The sequence below is a fragment of the Strix uralensis genome, chromosome 3 (assembly GCF_047716275.1).
Source record: "Strix uralensis isolate ZFMK-TIS-50842 chromosome 3, bStrUra1, whole genome shotgun sequence".
Lineage (NCBI taxonomy): Eukaryota > Metazoa > Chordata > Aves > Strigiformes > Strigidae > Strix > Strix uralensis.
Genome location: NC_133974.1, coordinates 109,697,789 through 109,716,447, shown reverse-complemented (window position 1 = coordinate 109,716,447; position 18,659 = coordinate 109,697,789). Strand labels below are relative to the sequence as shown.

Here is an 18,659-nt window from a genome sequence, read left to right as displayed (position 1 = left end):
CCGCTGTTTTCTGTATATAAATGTTCTTTCAATTAAAATTTAAATAAATCAAAATACTACTTTAAAACAAAAACTGAATCGGTCAGACTTCTAATCTGAAAACTCCACAACCTTGGAGAAATTGAGATCAGTGTGTGATCTCTTTCACTCCCTTTTGTAATGAGCTGAGCACTCTGAGCCCTTCTGTGACGTAAAGCTAATCCCGTTCAATCCACCCTGAGCTCACATTCCAAATTATGCTTCTTGCTGGGCTTGTTTTCATCTAAGTGCAGAATCTGCTGTTTTTTACAAATAAGGGCTTTTTTTCCCCTCTCCCTCTTCACTAGCTTCCCTTCCACTCTCTTGCCAAACTCCCTGCCCTTGGCTTCCTCTTTCAAAATTACTCTTCCTTCCCATATGATCTCCAAATTAATCATCACTCTCCCTCCCTGTCTCCTCTCTATCCCATTTTTTCTCACTTCATCCTGTTTCCTTTTCCCATCAAAGATCTCTTAGTCACAAGTTTCCTCACTCGTCTCTTCCATCATTGTTACTTATATGACAGTAGCAGCTCACTGCGGGTTTTTTTTAAATCACTTTCACAGTCAGGTCCTCACTGCATTCATCTCTAAGCATACCCTTTTTTAAAAAAATCCGTAATAGAGTCTTGGGTGTTCACCAGAAGAAGAGGTGAACAGTCTTAAAGGAACAGATATCAAAAGTCTTGATGATGATCAGTAGAAATTATGAAACATTGCAAAGAGAGTAGGTTTAGAAGCAGCTCTCATGTCGAGTTACTGCAATTGTAAGATGAGCAATACTAGTTTTATATAGGCATCAGCCAAACAATGTAAATGTATCCACTTTTCTTTGGAATCAATGGATTTTCTTGTCGTGCTTTGTGTGGCAGTGGCAGAAATTTGCATCCATCCAGTTTCACAAATAAATATGTGGTCTTCCTGAGAACTCTTCAGTTTGAAAAGCCACTTGACCTGAGGAAGAGTTCTACCTCATTAAATAGCTTCATTTAAGGGACTGAAGTATCTTGAGAAGACTTCAACTTTTGAAGGCGGCATAACATGGTTAACAGATTCAGGAGACAGTGGAAGAAAACTTCAGCATAGCTAGAAGAATCCAGATGAGAGAACTGAACTATGGAGTGACTAAAGGCTTGAAAAGTTGCAGACATTATGGACTACAAAAACAAGAGAGAAACGAAAATAAAAGAACAGTCTTAGATTTATGTTACTGAGGAAAGGAAAGTAAAAAGAATCCCAGATTGCTACACAGACACTAATTAAGCTTTACAGCATCCCTAGGAGCTTTGGCAGACTTGGTCCCACTTTTACAGTAAGATGAAAAAGCATTGTCAGAGTGCAAACAGGGTCCTGTTTGGAGGTCAGCAAGAGATGTGATTTTGGTCAGTTGCTAGTATGCATCATAAAAGCAGGATTCAAAATAACAGCAATTTCATGCAGTTATAAATGTAATTTCATTGCTTCCTCTCCTCTTCTTTAATCACAGAGGCTATCTTGTTTCTGTTCAGAGCACAGCACCCCTGGACCCTTCAGCAGGGCCAAAAGCACTTCATCCTTCACAGAAAATTGTGTCCTGGTGGTGGCTACATTCTCATTAGTTTTAAATGAAGACTAAAACCAGAGGAGTGAGGCTGATGCAGAACCAGTGTAGTGAGATCAGCATGATGCAATTTGTCTCTGAGGTAAAATTAGTCAGTTCAGCCATTCACAGAAAATTGTTAAGACTATAAATAAGACTCCAAAGACCAATAAAAGAAGCAAGAGGGAAGAGAAAGATAATTCCATACTTATTATGATATCTATATATGCATACACATTTATGATCATTGTTTTGGGATTAGGTAAATAATAAGCATTAATTTTGCCAGGTACCATTTAGTGCTTGTACTTGGACTTGTCTGTAGACCTCACAGGAGAAACAGGTCTTGGCAAGACACTTAAAGAGGAAAACAATAATAGATTTACAAGTCTTTAAAAACATTAAAGCATGTACTAAATGCATTATTATAGGTACTAAGTTCTATGATAGTCATCAGTTTCAGTGAAGAGACCTCTCTGTCCGCTAGGATTAAGTTTCCCCCAGTAGTAAGATTTATGTGAAACTACAATGCTACAGACACTAGAACAAGTTTTGCTCACTTCACACATGCAAGTCTTCAGAGTCATCCTAGAGTGCAACCAATGTGCGCTCCACCTGCAGCTACCTGCAATCTCTTACAACAACCTAAGTTATTGCTATAGTTCAGACAACAGCTGTAGGACCCCTTTCCAAATGGCACCATCACGTGTCTAAACACATGTTCTCTAAATTGGGTGCCACTACTGTTTTTGCATAGAGTACTGCCCAAATTTTCCTCGGGAGATGAACTGCTATGTCAGTACAAACAAATGTGTGTCTACAAAGTTTTGGAGAACAGAAAAGCCTGCATGCAAAATTTTGTCAACACATAAAAACCACTCTTGAGTATTTGCCCCTAAGTATGTAACAGATTTACCAGTCGCAAGCATTTATTCATCTGCCAGGAAGTGTATGGGATGCCTCTTTACTTTAGAAATGGTTTGCATGCCAAAAGCAGATATCTGCAATATTTCACCCAAAACAACAAATCTCATGTCCCTGGAGAGAAAAGGCTGTTTATTATACCAACATTAAGTATTGCAACACTCAACATACATGTTGTTAATACCGTATCCTCCTCATTCCCCACTATTCCCTGTGTTGCTATCAGCTTGCTTAATTTATTGTAAGATAAAAATGCTTTATTATCGTTAGTTACTCTTTATGTACTGTAAACATTTGTAAAGCTAAGCAATAGGAAGCAAATATTATTGTGATATTAATAAGAATGGGGTGAAACAAATACATGATAATTATGAAATATTGGGGTATGTTTGCACAACTCGGCTGTATTTTTAGGAGACAGTCTGTCTTAGTGTCAGAACATCCAAGGGAGAAGGAATTTCTGAGTGTTACGCTAAGTTCTGTTGTTGGTTTTCTAAATATTCTGGACTAAAGTCTCTCTTATAAAACAGAGAAAATATTTTTTCATCCTGTGGGGGTATTGTGAGAATTACTCATCTGGTACATAGATAATACCCAGCAAATAAAAATGCCACTAGGCATTGTTGTCATTACCTGTTCCTCAAAGCTTCTATGACAGGACGGCTGACTACAGTGCAGTGGGCGCTGTATCACCAGTTGACATGGGGACCACCTATATATTTTTGGACAGGCTATCAGATGAGAACAAATAATTCCTGGGTTTTGTGTTCAACTGCAGCTTATATAGCGCAGTTTTAATAGAAAAATGTGTCGTGTGCCTCTCATAGCCTCACTTGAGCTGAAAGCATGCTGAAAAGAACTGGCTTGATGTGCAACTTCTGTCAAGTGGTGCTGACAGAAACATTGGTTCAACTTTAAACCCAGAAATATAGGGAAAGTGAGTGCCTTTGCTAGGTACCCTTCCTTGTTTGCAAACACTTTGTCTGCAATAAAAACAAGGAAAGACTTTATTATTGGCTGAGGAAAACACAGTAACATAAGTAAATAAGTAAAATATCCACACCCATCATATCTCTGGCAGTGGTTCTTTAGTTCACTTCCCTACCAAGTGGTGCCAAAGTCCAAGGAGCTAACATACCTTTAACTCTTTGTTTTCTCCCTTTTCCCTCTGCAATGCTATTAATGGTTAATGTATGTTCAGGATGAACTTGGCTGACGTGTCTCCAACCCCTATAGGAAGTGCTATCTGATCTGGTCCACCAACCCCAGCAATAGCAATTTATTTTTATTGCTGACATCAGACGCCCCTCACCCCCAGCTTCAGTCCCTATTTCCGCAAGTTCAGCGGAGAGCCAGCAGGAAATACCTTACTCTCGCTGTAAAACCGCCTGCGTGCCACAGCTTTGGAGTGGGCTCCTACCATGGAGGCTCTGCGGTGACTTGTTCAACGAGACCTTTAGCGGACAAGGACCAGCAGCACCCCAGAGCCTTGCACGGGGCTCTTGTCATACCAAGGGTGTAGGTCAGCATGGGAAGGGAACCCTTTCCTTGGTCCCCATCTTCTTAGTTTAATCTTCAACGCATCACAACCCACTTGCACTTTTAGTAGTTCCTAACAATATTTCTTGGAGGGTTTCTGCATAAAAAGCTTTTAGAATTAAATTCCCTACACATTTCTTCATTCACCAAGAGTTGGCAGGAGAGTTTCTTCTCTTGAAAGGCCATTGCCCAAGCTGATGGATCCCCTTCCCAGGCTCACTGACAGAAAGCAGACTCTTCCCAGCCCCACAGCCCGTCTGCTCTGCCTTTTCACTCGCATGGAGCAGGAGTCACTGTCCTCTCTAGCTTCGCACCAGTGACTTTATAGTTGAGCAACTCTGAGCAAACATGTGGGACTTTTGCTTAATCGTGTTGTGTATTTCATCCTCATGGGTATATAAGACTGATGTTTTATATCAGCTGGCAAAAAGGCCAGTTTGAAAAAAAAAGTATTATATAGATGCTTCTTATGGCAAAACCCAGCTGAGGGTCTTCTGTTGGTTATCAAACTGAGGAAGCAGATGCCCGAGCCGTTTCCCTCCCTGGAGCTCCAGCAGACGCAGGACTTTGCGGGTTTTCGGAGAACGCTGAACTTCACCTACAGCCAGTGACCCTTGGGAGCTGCGCTGCCTTCCTGCCCTTTCACCTGACTTCTGAGGAAGGACGAACTGAAGTTACGGGTTGACGTCCAGATGACATTTAATCACCCGCGGTAGCCCGAGCACAACACCGCACCCCTGACACCTTTCGAGAGGAGAACCGCCAACCCACGCGCTGCCGGGCAGCTGCCCTCTCCCATCCTGGAGGTGACCCCGTTCCAGCGCCGAACAAGCCTGTTCCCCCAGCGTGTGCTGGGGTGGCACGGCGGGCTCCTCGGGGAGGGACGGCACCTCACAAGCGGGGTGTGACCGCCATGAACCGCCGCTTTTTCGGTCACGTTTTCAGCCGTCGAAGCGTGAGGCGGGTGGGGTCTGTGTTCGCACCTGGAGCTCGGCAGAGCTAACCGTGGCCATGGAACAGCCTCCCCCTGCCCTTCGCCCCGCCGGCCTTAATCGGGCTGATTTTTAATTAAAGGCGGAATTGCGGGGAGACGAGCCGGCAGGGCAGCGGCTGAGGGGGACGGGGCCTCGGGCGGCAGCGGAGGGCCGCGGCGGGGAGGCAGCTCCTCTCGGGGCGCGGGGAAGGCCCCGGCGGGACCCCCGGCCTGGCGGGTGGGTCTGCGCGGGGCAGCCCGGCCCAGCCCGCCGGCTGCGGCCGGAGCCCGCGGGGCGCTGCGGGGCGGCCTCCCCTCTCCCGCCCTCCCTCCCCTCCGCCTCGGTCCGCCCGTATCCCTGCATTCCCTGCTGCAGCACCCCCTCCTCCCCTCAATCCCATCAGTAGCGGCGGGCCCGGGCTGGGCTCCCCGCGCTGCGGCGGCGCTCGGCGGCGGCTCCCCCCCGCCGCGGCCGCCATGTTGGGCTGCTGCGCGCTCGGCGGCGGCGGCGGCTGCTGCGTGTGACCGCGGGAGGGAGGGAGGGAGCGGCGGGGGAGAGGAGGGCGCGGAAGCGGAGGAGAGGGAGGGGGGGAGGGAGGGCGCCGCCGTTACCCCTCCCCGCCGCCCCGCGCACGCACGCACACACACACACCCCACACGGGCACCGCGGGAGGATGCCCTTTGCCCGGCGGGGCGAAGCCGGGAGAGCATCTCGCCGCCGGGAGTGAAGCCGCCGCCGCCGCCGGGGCCTCCCGGCCCGCAGCGTGCGGCCGGAGCGGGGTCGCCGGCGCTTCCCCTCCGCCTCAGGACGCGCACCCGGAGGAGGAGGAGGAGAAGGAGGGCGCCGTCTCCGCAGCAGCAGCCATGGGAAGGATTTGACAGGGCTCGGAGCGCTTCCCAGCCGCCCCGCGGCGGTGCCGGTGTGTAGGGGCGCGCGTCCCGCCCGCCGCCCCTTGGCGCAGCGGAGGAGAAGGGGGCGACGATGAAGACTTTAGTTTTTTTGAATCACTGAAAAGCCCTAAAAGGAGACTCGGTAAGGAGGAGGAGGAAGGGAAAAGCTGCCCGGGGCAGGACGTGGCTGCGCCCTGAGGAGGGGCGGCCGGGGGGACCTGCGCCCCACCCCCACGGCGGGCGCGGTGGCCGCGGAGGCGCTGCCCGCCGGGGCCGCGGCCGGGGCCGGGGCCGGGGCTGGGGCTGGGGGGGCGGCGGCGGGGCTGCGCGGCCCCCTCCCTCCCTCCTTCCCTCCCTCCTTCCCTGCCTCCTTCCCCGCCGGTGTGCGCCCTGGTTCCTTCTCCCTTTCGTATATATAAAGATATAAATACATATATTTTTCCTTTCCCATCCGTTGTGGGAAGCGAAAGGCCGGTGAGAGCCGAAGGGGGCTGTTACGCTGTAATGATGCGGTGGGGCTCCTCTCAGGATCGTGCTGCATGATCTGCATTTTGAATGAAGGAGAAGACCTTTTTAAATATATTAAGTGCGTATGCCTGTGCACGCACGGTGAAATCGGTGTCAGTCAGTCTTGGTTGAATTTGAGTGCAATTATTATTATTAAAGCATCAGGAGTGGCCGTGTATTTTTTTGCTTTCTTATTAAGCATATTAAAAGATATATATTTTTTTAGGGTAGCTATTTTCTTCTCTTAAAAATTATGCATACACAGATATACACACTGTATGTGTGTGTCTGAAAGTCGCAGGGGTTTAGTTTCAGGCTGGTAACACCGAGGTGGGCTGGAAATCAAGCACTGCCACAGTTTGACACTTGTTAAAAATACTGTTGACTTCTTTTTAAACAACAAAACCCTCAAAAGATTTTTTTTTGTTTTATTTTTTTTGTTATTTTTTTGGCAAAGTAATAATAATCATTAAAAAAGAAACCCCAATGCAAACTGAAACAACCATGTCTGGAGAAGTGCGTTTGAAGCAGTTGGAGCGGTTTATTTTGGATGGGCCAACTCAGACTAATGGGCTATGCTTCAGTGTGGAAACCTTGCTGGATATACTCATCTGCCTTTATGATGAATGTAATAATTCCCCTCTGAGAAGAGAGAAGAACATCCTTGAGTATCTAGAGTGGGGTAAGTTTGAATGTGTTTATTTTGTGTACATCCGTCCATGTTCCTGTCTGCTTTGTATAACGTCTGTTATTTATGTGTAAGAGGGGATTGTTTATAACTCAGTGTTTTACTGGGAAGTGTTATCAGTTTTACTGTTTTTACTGTATTTAAACATGGTGGTGGTGCTAAAAAGAAATCCATAGTGGTTATTCGTCTTTGAGGTATGCATGTAAAACGTATGTGGAGTTTTTTGTGAGGGTTTTTTTTGACATGGATCAGACTCTGGTACATGAGGCATATTTGTTTGCCTTCAGGCCCAGCTGTTGAGTTTTGTTTCCTAAAGTTGCTGGGAATATAGAAGCGTGAGGGCTGAATTCTCTGATGCCTGGAAAAAAGATCAGTACACAATCCTCTGGTTTGCATCTGCAGTCAGATCTATACTGCTTTAAAATAAAAGGTGTTGATCAACATGGAAATCCTCCAGCTCTCTTAAATGATATGGTTTTGAAATATATGTGAAAAGGGAGAAAATTACATTCTCTTCTTTAACATAAAATAATTGCTGACTTTATTAGATTGGTTTTCCTGATGAGGATAACAAAAGTTGAAAAGCAGAATGAAATTGTGTGTCCCCCCCAGCACCCTTTCCATTTTCTTTCTTTGTTTTGGGGAGGTAGGGTATTTGCAGATTTTTAAATGAAGACAGGTAAATGATAGCATTCCAGTTCTTCTTAAGTTGTCATAGAACTGGTTGTCTCTATGTTTTTCTTTTTAATTAATTTTCTTCCTCCTCCAAAACATAGATGCAAAACAGAAGATGCAGTCTGACATAAGAACCTTGATGAGAACGGTTACTGTATCTGACCTTCAAACTTCAAAGTCATGCAGCACTTCTGCATTTACATGCAGAACCATTTACCACATTTGCTTTGTAATAAATACATCAGCAGGCCTCCTTTATTAAAAAAAAGGCACATTTTTAAAACACGTAACAGGCGTTTGATTAATTAGCTGGTTGAGCTCTTCATAATGAAGTCACCGAGGAAAGACGTTGTTTTGATAACTGATCTAACAACTTGAGGCTGATATGTGTGTGTTTTATTTTCCTGCTCCTCACTGTACTCATACTGACATCTAAAGGACATCTGACTCAGTAATTAAGTTTCTCGTACTGTTCATATTGCACTGGCCTTTGTTTTCTTATTATCTGGAGGAACAGGCTATAATTAATGCGTTCTAGCTAAGGAGGAAGTAGTAATTAAAAGTACTTCTGAAGAATCTTCCCTCTAAAACTGTCACTGGCATAGAGAAGCTGTGAAAAACTGGGAAAATATGGTGGCTTCAAGGGTGTTTTGTATGCAGAAACTTAGTGTAGTCTGCAGCAGATCTAGCCAGCTGATATCCTGTAAATAATAATAAAAAAAAGTTAACCATCAGCGTAACGGCATGTTCGGGACCCATCGTATTGGGTGCTGGTGCGTTTGGTGGGGGGTTGTTTGATGGATAAATGTATCATTACAAGGCTCTGATGGTACCTGAAGATTTCTGTAATAAACTTTACAGGCCGCTGATGGAAATAATACACTGTTTTGGAAAGGCTGGAGTAAGGTTTCTTGCTGGCCTATTTTTCCTGCTACTTCTCCGCTCTCATGCTCCAACTGTGCCTTAGCAGGACTCTTCAGCTTCAGACAAGACCAGTTCCTTCCATTTTCAGAGCTGAGTTGCCAGAGTCCTCCATCTGCTCCCAGCTTTGCTATCTGGACTTCTACCCTGAGTGTTTTTTCAAGAGCGTTTGTGAGGTGAAATGCAAGAGCAATGGTTTCTACTATCTGACGTTGGAAGTGTCTATGTGAATGATGTCTTTATCCTGCAAACACTCACATGAGTTGTCTCTTCTGAAAGCCAGCCTTCCTAGTGAAACTAGCGGTCTCTGGCATTTCTGTTGAGATCAGGAGCTTGGCAAAATGAGGCTCTCGCAGAGGTAGTGTACCCTTCAGTGCTTTGGTGCAGTCAAGTTACTAAGGGTACCCTGTTCTTTGATATAATCATGACCTCACGTATCTCTCCCCAGAAGGGGAAACAATGCAAGGGGTTGATTAGAAGGAGGTTATATGTGGTTTTAAAGTCGGAGAAGTGCCGAGTAGTGGCAGAAGCAGAAGGCTGGCAGCCAGAAATTGTAGGCTCTACCCCTGCCTCCCTCAGTGACTCAATGTTGAAGTGCTTTCAGCTTGATTTTTTTCAGCTTCCGTATTTGAACAGTAGGGAAAATACCACCAGTTGTACACCGGGGAGTTCTGAAAGCTGCTGCATATGAAGCACTCTTAATTTTGAATGTACCGTATAAAATAGTGTGTATTAATTTATTTTTCCCATCAGTGACATAAAACGTGGTGCCTGGTATATCTACTGGTGGTCAGTTGGTTGCTGTCTTGGAAAGACATTTTGTGCGTTTATGCCAAGCATCCACAATTTTGCTTTATTACTATGGTGAGTGCAATCTGAAATTATTGTAACTGGTCTTAGAATGGTATGAACTGGTAGGTTTGTGCATTTACAAATTGCAAAGTACATACTCCTGAGAACTGTTCATCATCTTAACCTTAAACTGCTTTTTAAAATTATTTCTAGAAGCAAATAAAATTTATTTATATAGTCATTTTTAAGAAAAGGCTAATAAATAGCTGTTTGGTGATCACAGAGTCCTGCTGAGCTCAACAGCAAATAATTTTTTGTGCGTTTCAGTGGTGCAGTTTTGAGGGTGCTACTGTTTGGTTTTGTAGTTAGGTTTTTTGGGGATGCTGTACATGGATGTGTATTTTGATTTAAGCTGTTCTAGGTCTGAGATTTTACATGCTGTATTTCATGTAAGACTGAATACTCATAGCACAATCTAAAATTTTTGGAGGAAAGGTTTAGGAGGTATTCTAGCATGGAGAAGCTAATGTGGTCTTAGTAACGGCCATGTGACTGCTGCTATATTTAGGGGAACTAAGCAGCTTCATGTTCTAGTCCTTGGATCTTTCAGGACTATTTTATGCACTTGTTATCTAGATTTATAATTTATTAAAAACTGAAGCAGGGTGAAACAGTTGAGTGTCTGAACTGGTGGTTCATCTTTTGATGTTACAAGTTTAACTCAGCAAGTGGAGAAAGTAAGGTCTCTGGAATGTGAAGTTGAGTTTTACATTTTTGTAGGTTTTCAGTCTTTTTGAGGTGCTTGACATTACATTGGATTGGTTTGAAGTGTCAGGTTAATTGATTACTTTGTGATTTAGAATCAGTATTACTTCTAAAATCCTTTTTTTTTTTTGCTTAAAGTGAAAGTGTAACTACTTTCCCTATTTTTATACATTATTAGTTTTGTGACATGCAAAGAAGATGATTTGATTTTGTTGTTTATTTTACATAGGTATATTATATGCAAAGACAACCATGGAAACAACCATTGTATTTGAGTTCTAAGGGTTAAATCAGGGCAAATTTTGAGATGACAGGAAGGAAATGGAACATTTAGGTTTGGCTTGTTCTATGTATTTGATGCTAGTTTTCATTTTTATCTCTATTGATAGCTGTATTTGTGATTTAGAAAAGAGATTTTCTGGTAATCTCCAGTTGCTATAATTAGACAAAGCTATTGAGAATTCCAGGCACTTTGCTTTTTCTTTTCTACATGTGTTTGAGCTGCCACAATGACTCAAGACTGTGAGGGAGGTAACAAAGGCTGTTAAGCTCAACCTGAAATCAAAATATAGTGATAGAAAGAAGCTTTTGGAGATGTTTTAGTTCTGGGAAAACTTCCTTTACAATGGCTCCAATTTGAATTGGTTTTTAAAAGAAACTAGAACAATGTTATTTAGGATACATTGAAAGTAAACAAGAATAAACTTCAAAATGTATGGAGATATAAGGGAGGGAAGATGGAGAGCACTACCGATAGCGTGGGGAGGTCAGTGGCTTGTTTTCGTGTAGGAAAAGTGTAAACTATCCTTTAGTGGTTTTTATGTTGGGTTTTTTCCTACCGAAGGAGGCTTTGGAAGAAGGATTAAATTGTTCTCATTTCACCTCTAGTAGAACTGAAATGTTGTGGTGTTTATGCAGTGCTGTTATGGTCATAGACTAGACTGTCATCATTGGTCTCGTACTTCTGTCATTCAGATGTGCAGCATGTCTTCTGGACGTTAAAAATGGTTCTATCACCATAAAACCATTTTTTCAAGACAGAGTTGTGGAGAGGTTGTCAGAGTTTCCTTTCTCTTTCCTCTCTCTCTCACATTTTTTCTCAAGAAAAAATAGTATACCATTCTGAAGCTAGGTTTGTTTTTAAGTATTAGTAACAAAAGAAAACAAAATCTTGCCTCTAGACTCCTGCACGTCTTCTGTGTTGTTCATTTGTTTGTAGGTCATGACACAAGTCACAGGCTTTTGCAGCTATGAGTTGCTTATATTTTGCTTTTTAGAACAAACTGTTAAAAAATAATCCTTCTTTTAGGTCCTATTCTTAGTAGACACAGCAGTAAAAGACTTCAGCTTTTAAGTGTTCCTTATTTTTTATTAAAAGTAGACTTTGGTGCTTAGTACTATCTAACCTATTAGAAATACATTTTTCAAAAAAATTTACATTTTAGGAATTACCTTTTTTTTTTTTTTCCTTATTGTAGTAATAAAACTGGAAATACCTCTTTGGCCTGATTGACATAAGGGAAAACAGTTATTAAATTCTTTTTGGGGAAGAATGAGCATCCTGCTTGTCACAGCAACTTAATGTGCTTAAGCATATATCTGATTGTAAATGTGAGTTATTTCATTGCCTGCAGCTGAGGTATGTGGAGGTATGGGGATCCAATCTACACAGAAGTCATTGTGGCATTCTTGACACACACATTTCTGTCACTGTTTATGATAACGCTTTACTGCTTATTTTATGTAAACTGGTGTTTCAGTTACATAGCTGCAGCTAACAAATGCTTTTTATTGATTAGGGTGAAAGAAGGAGGTTTTTCAAAGCTGTCAAATAGAAACGACCTTCAAATCTCATGTTTCAGAATATTGTGTAAGCAGCTTTTGCAGAGATGCAGTTTTATAGCAACTCACTTGAAAAACAAAGAAAAAAGATTGCAGGAAAATACGTAGGAGAATGGTTGCCTGTGCGGACCTTATTGTTAGGTAGCTGTGTGTTTATCCTCTATACCTTTTGAATTGTGACCTCTCCCACATTTATTTCAGTTTTGATTCTTGTCACGAACAGAGGAAACTAATTACTGTAAGTTTATCAACAGTTCTGATGTGATCAAATGAGCTCTGAGACCATCCAGTTAATTCTACTTGTTTTGCATGAGGGTTAAAGCCAATTTCCAGTAGAGTGAGGCATTAACCCATTGTAACACATTTGTTTCTTAACACATATACTGTATACCAAGTTTTTAAAACTTACTTTTTACTTAAAATTAAGTGTTTTTTTAAGGACGTTCATTTTGGTTGGTTTTGTTCTTTTGGGCTGGGGAAGTTTGGAGGTATTCAGAGGCTCCCTGACAGGCTCTGTGGCTTGTGTATTTAGGTTGACTGACTTCTGTCAGTGATGTCCTTTTTATTGCAAAGGAGTACAGCTTGCTTAGATAGAAAGCTAACTAATACTTCATTTTCAGGAATTTTAGGAATGCCTTTATTCTGTACAGAAATTCCTAGCATGCTTTGGTCTAATGGGGACAAATGGAGAAATACAATTATATGAGTTAGTCTGCTCAGTGGGCATTATAAACCTCATGACAACACAATAAATTCTCTGTTACTAAGACATACCATGTTAAAGGGTTAATCCAATAGTTTATTTGAGGGGTGATCATAACTGTAAAATGTACTGCCGAAGGTGTGTTTGAATTCTTAACCTCTGTGTAGCACATGATGCTGAGTGTGTGTGTACCTGATTAAACTCCTTCCTTGTCTTTTGGCCCTTTTACACTCTTTTGTACTCTTTTACAACCTGTAGCCTCTTATTAGTTCACAGCTGACTGAAAGAAGGATATTGTGCTATAAGAACAATGAGCTTATTTGGCCCAATATAGTTTAATACTTTGTTTTTATATATATTTTTTTTTACAAAGATCGAGAGAAACTACCTTTCTTTTTGAAGCTGTATCTTATGCCTATAGATCAGTGCTTCTGAATAGCAGCAGCAAATAAAAGTAATTTCACTTCTGAGTCATACCTGTGGCTGTATAGTTAAGTGCCCGTGTTGTTTTGAAATTTTATTGTGAATAAATTGCAAGTACAGAATTTCCAGATACAAAGTAGATGCAGGCTACTATCCTGGAAATTATTTTTCCCATATTATTTTCTGAAAGTGGACACTGTAAATTATCCTGGATCTGTTTTTGCAAAATATTAACCCATGCATAGCATCCCTAATTAATCTTATACTGTAAAAAATTTATCATCTCCATTTGCACAGAGAACTTCCAGAAGCAATTAGATCCTATTGCCAAGCTGTAAAACCTGACTAAAAAAGGTACAGTGGATAGCTGAGACAGAATTAAAAGAAAAGGCCAGCTCCTAGACTCTTTAAGTTTTACCTTTTGGCAAAGCAGGCATTCCTTCCATAAGCATTTGTACTTGCTTAATTTGATATTCTTTTTCTGGCGGAACAACTAGAATATTTTGTTCTACTCTTGTCTAACTCACCTCACCACATTATTTTTCTAAAATCCTCATTAAACTTGGGAATGCTACTAATGTGGACTAAAATCTTTAAAAAATGCAAGTGATTTAGGTCAGTCATGTGCAATCTTTTGTTAGCTACAAGATTTTTATTTCAGATAGTTTAAACATGACATTGGGCTTAATAATACCTGAAAAAAATCTTCTATTCAGATGAGTCAGTTTGCTTTATTTCTAGTAATACAGCCTAATTAGGTTTACTAGCAGTCACCATGGATAAAATCCACATGAGGTGTATCCAGACTCCTAAGACTTAGTGTTTCATAATACTTCCTTATCCATATCCAGACTTCTAGTTTGATTTAAATTAGTTTTGTTACACAATATGGTAGGTTTCTTTTACTCTTAAAGTTCAGCTTCTTAGTGTACCTTCTCTCTGCATCTTTTTGAAAAGTTTTTGATCTGGAGCTTGTAGATGTTATGAACTGAGTATTTTATAGGCCATTTTGAGGAAAAAAAGCCAAGCTTTTAAATGAATTTTGTTCAGTAATTTAGTAAAAATATATGGTAATTTTTTTTGTAGAAATACTAGGTGAGTTTAGAGTAGCATTCAAAGGGGAGGGAAAAAGCAGGCATAGATGTTAATAACAGTAACTACATTTCCTTCAAACATTGTGGGATTAGGCCAGCAACACTTTATTGATCTTTTGTTCAGCTTCTTTTCAGTCTCAGAAGTCAGGACTTGGAGGAGGACTCTATTGTCTTATCTCAGGAGCATGGAAATATGTTGTCCTCAGAGTGGATGATATGTGAGCAGTCTTTCTGTGTAAAGTAATTTTCTTTCTTTTTTTTTTTTTTTAGGTATTCCCTCCCACTGTTGTCCCTGTTTCATCCTTTTCATCTTAAAATCCTACCTTATTTTAGGCTTGTGTGACTGTGCTACTTGTAACATGACCTCACCTGCGGTGAAGTGCCCACAGGTCTCCATTTCTGAATTCTTCCTCCTTTCCTTTCTGTGTGTGTTTCATAAGTAATGTTACTCCAAAGCAGAGCTTTAATGTAGGTACCTTTTCTCAGCTGAAGCCTCCTTCTTTTCTTCTGCGCTTCCATTCTTGTTGCTTTTCATCCGAGCAAGATCTCACTTTCTTATATGAGGCAGATAGCCGTGTGTCGGTCTGATGCTCCCATGGCCAAAATCTTGGTTTCTGGATTTGGATTGGTTTTTTCCTTTGTTTCTCCCCAGTCATCCTCAAGCTTCCATGATTTTGTTGGTCAGGCTCATAATATAGAGATTGTGTGTGGAGAATGGTAACAAAAAGTTGTCACCTGTGTGAGACATACACACAGGCTTTACCTACAGGTGCCATCTACACAGCGTTTTCTATAAACATCCTGTATATTTCTTATTGGATCCAGTAGGTATCAATCGATTTACTAACATGAATCATTTCTGTTTGTAAGCTCTTGTAGAGCTGGGGCCTTGGGCTGTTTGTTCTGGCTGTAAGGAGTTCTGATCTGTTTTACTCCTGTAGTCTAAATATGAAGAGACTTGAGCGAGAGTATAGCTTTTACCATTTTAATAACTAAAACTAAAATACAGAAGTTGTAGGAAGGGTAGCAACAACTTGTGTTACATGACTGTGAAGTGGTTTAAGAAAACGTCATTTGTGCTGTGGGGACACCATAGTCCCAAGGTATTTCCTGCTGTTGCTCATTAAAGCTCTTTCACCTTTATCACGCTGCCTTTTGTAAATAAAGCACTGTGTTGTCTGAATGTTTTGCAGGACACATAGTAACAAGAGGAGGAGGAAATAGGAGTTAGTATTTTAACTGTAACTCGGCTGGTTTTATCTTGGGTGGGAGCTGACTTGATGGTGTCTTAAGGCTGGCTAAGTCCACTGATCTCTGTTTTGCTGGTGCTTATGTGGGCAGAGGGACAGATTCCAGTTGAAAACTAACCCTGCAGAAACGCGTTAAAGTCTGTTGATCTGGTTGTGTGAAACGATTGTACTGGTGTTTGTACAAAAGAGGGCTAGGACTGTAACAGCCCAGACTTCAACGGCTTCACCTACTGTAGCTCCAGTGCTCCATGTTTAGACGGTGCCTCTCAGATTCCCTCTAACATACAAAGAAGCTACAACTTGGAATCAAATTTTGACGTTACCAGCTTTTTCTGATAGATATTTGGTGTAGAAATTGTGAGCCCTTTTGTTTCCATAACAGTTACCGAAATGTTTCTTCTTGCAATGAGAAAATTTCTAATCATGAATAGGCATCTTCAAAATAGCTGTCTGATTTTGATGATGGTAATTTCTTGGAGAAAGAAAGTGTTGGTGTATTTGTGTGTTTTGTGGTATTTGGCATAGTATCACTCAATGTCTTTAAACAGTTTTCCTTGTACGTTTTGTAACTGAAAGACAAGGATTCTTATATTAACACACTTGGAATGGTTTTGTTCTATTTCCCCCAACTTTTAGAAAACACTTGACGTTGTTCTATTTTGTGATAATTTAAAAGGATCCTTTTATAATTTTGGTAGGGACTGACACAAAAGAGACTTGTTCTTGTTGTGATCTGATATGTTGGAGCGAAATTATAGAAGCAGCTTCCTACGCAAATAGAAATTTGCAGAGAAAATCATTATCATTTAGCTGTGCTGTTTCTGTCCTGAGATGCTTTATTTTGTTGTGTCCCTCCACCCCCAATATTGACTGTTTTTATCTTCGTAGCTAGCAACCACCTTTGGCTAGTGAAAGATAAATTTCTAAACTTTGTATCTTTGCAAAAGTCATAATTTAACTCTTGAAATAAATTGAGGCAAATTGCTTTTTCTGGGTCTAAGTATTTGGTAGGCTGACATTTTTGTTTTCTTTATACTCTTGTGTCTTACCTGTTTTTCTGAAAGGAATGACAATGTCTCCACTGATGATGATAATCCAGACTCTCAAAAAGCAAACTCTATTAAATAGAGTTAAGGTTACTAAGATATGATGTATATTGCCGCAGCTGGGGTGTATTATTTCGTTAACTTGGTATTTCTTGGTTAACTCGATCCTCGAGTAACACTTGGATTTGAGAGAAGATCATCTGGGAAGCAGTTGCTTCTAATGACATAGTTTCTTAGCTACTTCAGTGAATATCCGTACAAATACGCTGTTGAGTATATGCTGCCTGAGCTCATGTTTAACACCTGAAAAGTCTCTTCCTGGGTGATTTAGCAGAGATGTCATCGGACCTTATTGGCAGTAGCCTAGTGCTTCAACTGTCTGAGAGGGAAAGAAAGGGTGCAGTGGGGGCAAGCAGTTGCTGATTTGCTGTCTAGCTACACTCTTGAATTTTTGCATTCCTTTTCTCCAAAAGTAAGATTATTTAATGAAATTAATCAGTATTATTTACTGACAATATTACATTCACTTTGTGATCCTTGGCACTACCAATAGAAGGGAATCTCTTCCAAGGAATTCTTGACATTAGTACTTAAAAATTTGCTTTAATTTCACCACTAAGTTTTCTTCGTAAGGGAACAATCCAGTCTCGAAGGTTTTTTTCCTTTATCTTGGTCATGTAGTTTATGTTGTCAGTAAATGTATTTAACCATGTATATGATCACGGTTATAATTATAAAAGCTTCTTAAACAGCCCAAAAGCTACATATGTCCCTGTGCATTGCTGCTGAAGCCTCAATACATTTAGTTCTAAAACATGCTGAATCTGTGGCACTAAAACCTTTCAATAACATCAAACTGTCATATGATTATTCAAAACTTGTCTAATTTTGTTCCATGTGATCTTGTGATTTTTTTTTTTTCCCCCACCCACCTAGAATGTTAATGGCAATTCTTAGTGATGACTGCTTGTGTTCAGCAAAATTGAATTTTACGTTTTGAGACCTAGCAGTTAAGCAAATGTTATTCTGTCTCCTAAAAGAACAACAGTTTCTTGCCTTGCGTCTTTCACTTCAGAGAGGGATTCCATCTTTTGGTGATTTCCTTTTATTTTTTGTCTACTTCTTTTTTTTCAGTTTAAGGAAACCATTTTCTCTAATAAGTCGCTGCCAGATCTGGTGAGATCACTTGTTTGGGGCAAGTATTTTCTTCAGTAAAATAAAGTAGTTTTGATCTTACCCCACTGATTCTAAAGCAATAAACAAAACTTAGTGACAGATTTTCATGGCACTTTTGCTAATGTTAGACTGCCATTTTTGTATTTGGTTTTACTGTAGATGTTCAATTTCTCTTGGGCACACCTTCTCCAGTTCTTTCTGTATCCCTCCCCGCCCGCCCCCCCCGCAGCATGTGAAATCATACGCTTTTGCAGCGACAGGGTGTGAAGGTCATTCTTAGCACCGTTCCAGCATCTGAAGTACAAAACCATTTCCTATGGGAAACGGCAGAGGAAACTTGCAGGAGTTGGAAGATGGTAAATGAAGTAATTTTGGCAAAGCTACAAGGATTTCTTCGTGGTATGCCAGTCGTTGTTTTCAATAACACCCCCACCACCATCCCCCAAAAGCTTGGGGCAGAATTTTAATTAACTTCAAGAGAAGCCAGGTCAAGCATGTCAAACTGCACGTTTGAGTTAAACATAAACACCTATCACAGGGGTTTGGGGTCCTTTGTGTGTGTGTTTATAAAAGCAGTGTAGCTCTGCTGCATTGTGTAATACCTGATGTCCTTTCTCACTTAGAGTATTTGAATAAGATAAGTATTTGAAGTCTGTAAGTGTGCTACTTGCCAATATTTTGAGCCTCTCAGTTTCAACCTAGGACTCGATGAATAAACCCAGATTCTCTTCTTTCTCTCTGCCTTAGTGTCCATCTTATACCATACTCCTCTGTACCTGGTACTTGAGGACTTAGGTACTGTTTTTCCCAGCTGCTTGTTCTCTTAGAGAAAAACAGGCTCTCCAGTCAAAGGC

The 18,659-nt window shown here is 41.3% G+C and overlaps 1 protein-coding gene across 13 annotated transcripts in view; it reads left to right on the top strand.

Moving 5' to 3' along the window:
• Window positions 1–5,643: 5,643 nt before the first annotated feature.
• Window positions 5,644–18,659, top strand: part of CDC42BPA (CDC42 binding protein kinase alpha) — a 191,607-nt gene continuing 178,591 nt past the window's right edge. For all 13 annotated transcript variants that reach the window (XM_074863873.1, XM_074863878.1, XM_074863872.1 and 10 more), the window contains exons 1-2: window positions 5,644–6,065; window positions 6,888–7,112. In XM_074863873.1, coding sequence (XP_074719974.1) covers window positions 6,917–7,112 — 196 coding nt within the window. In that variant the 5' untranslated portion in view covers window positions 5,644–6,065; window positions 6,888–6,916. The remainder of the gene's footprint in view (window positions 6,066–6,887; window positions 7,113–18,659) is intronic.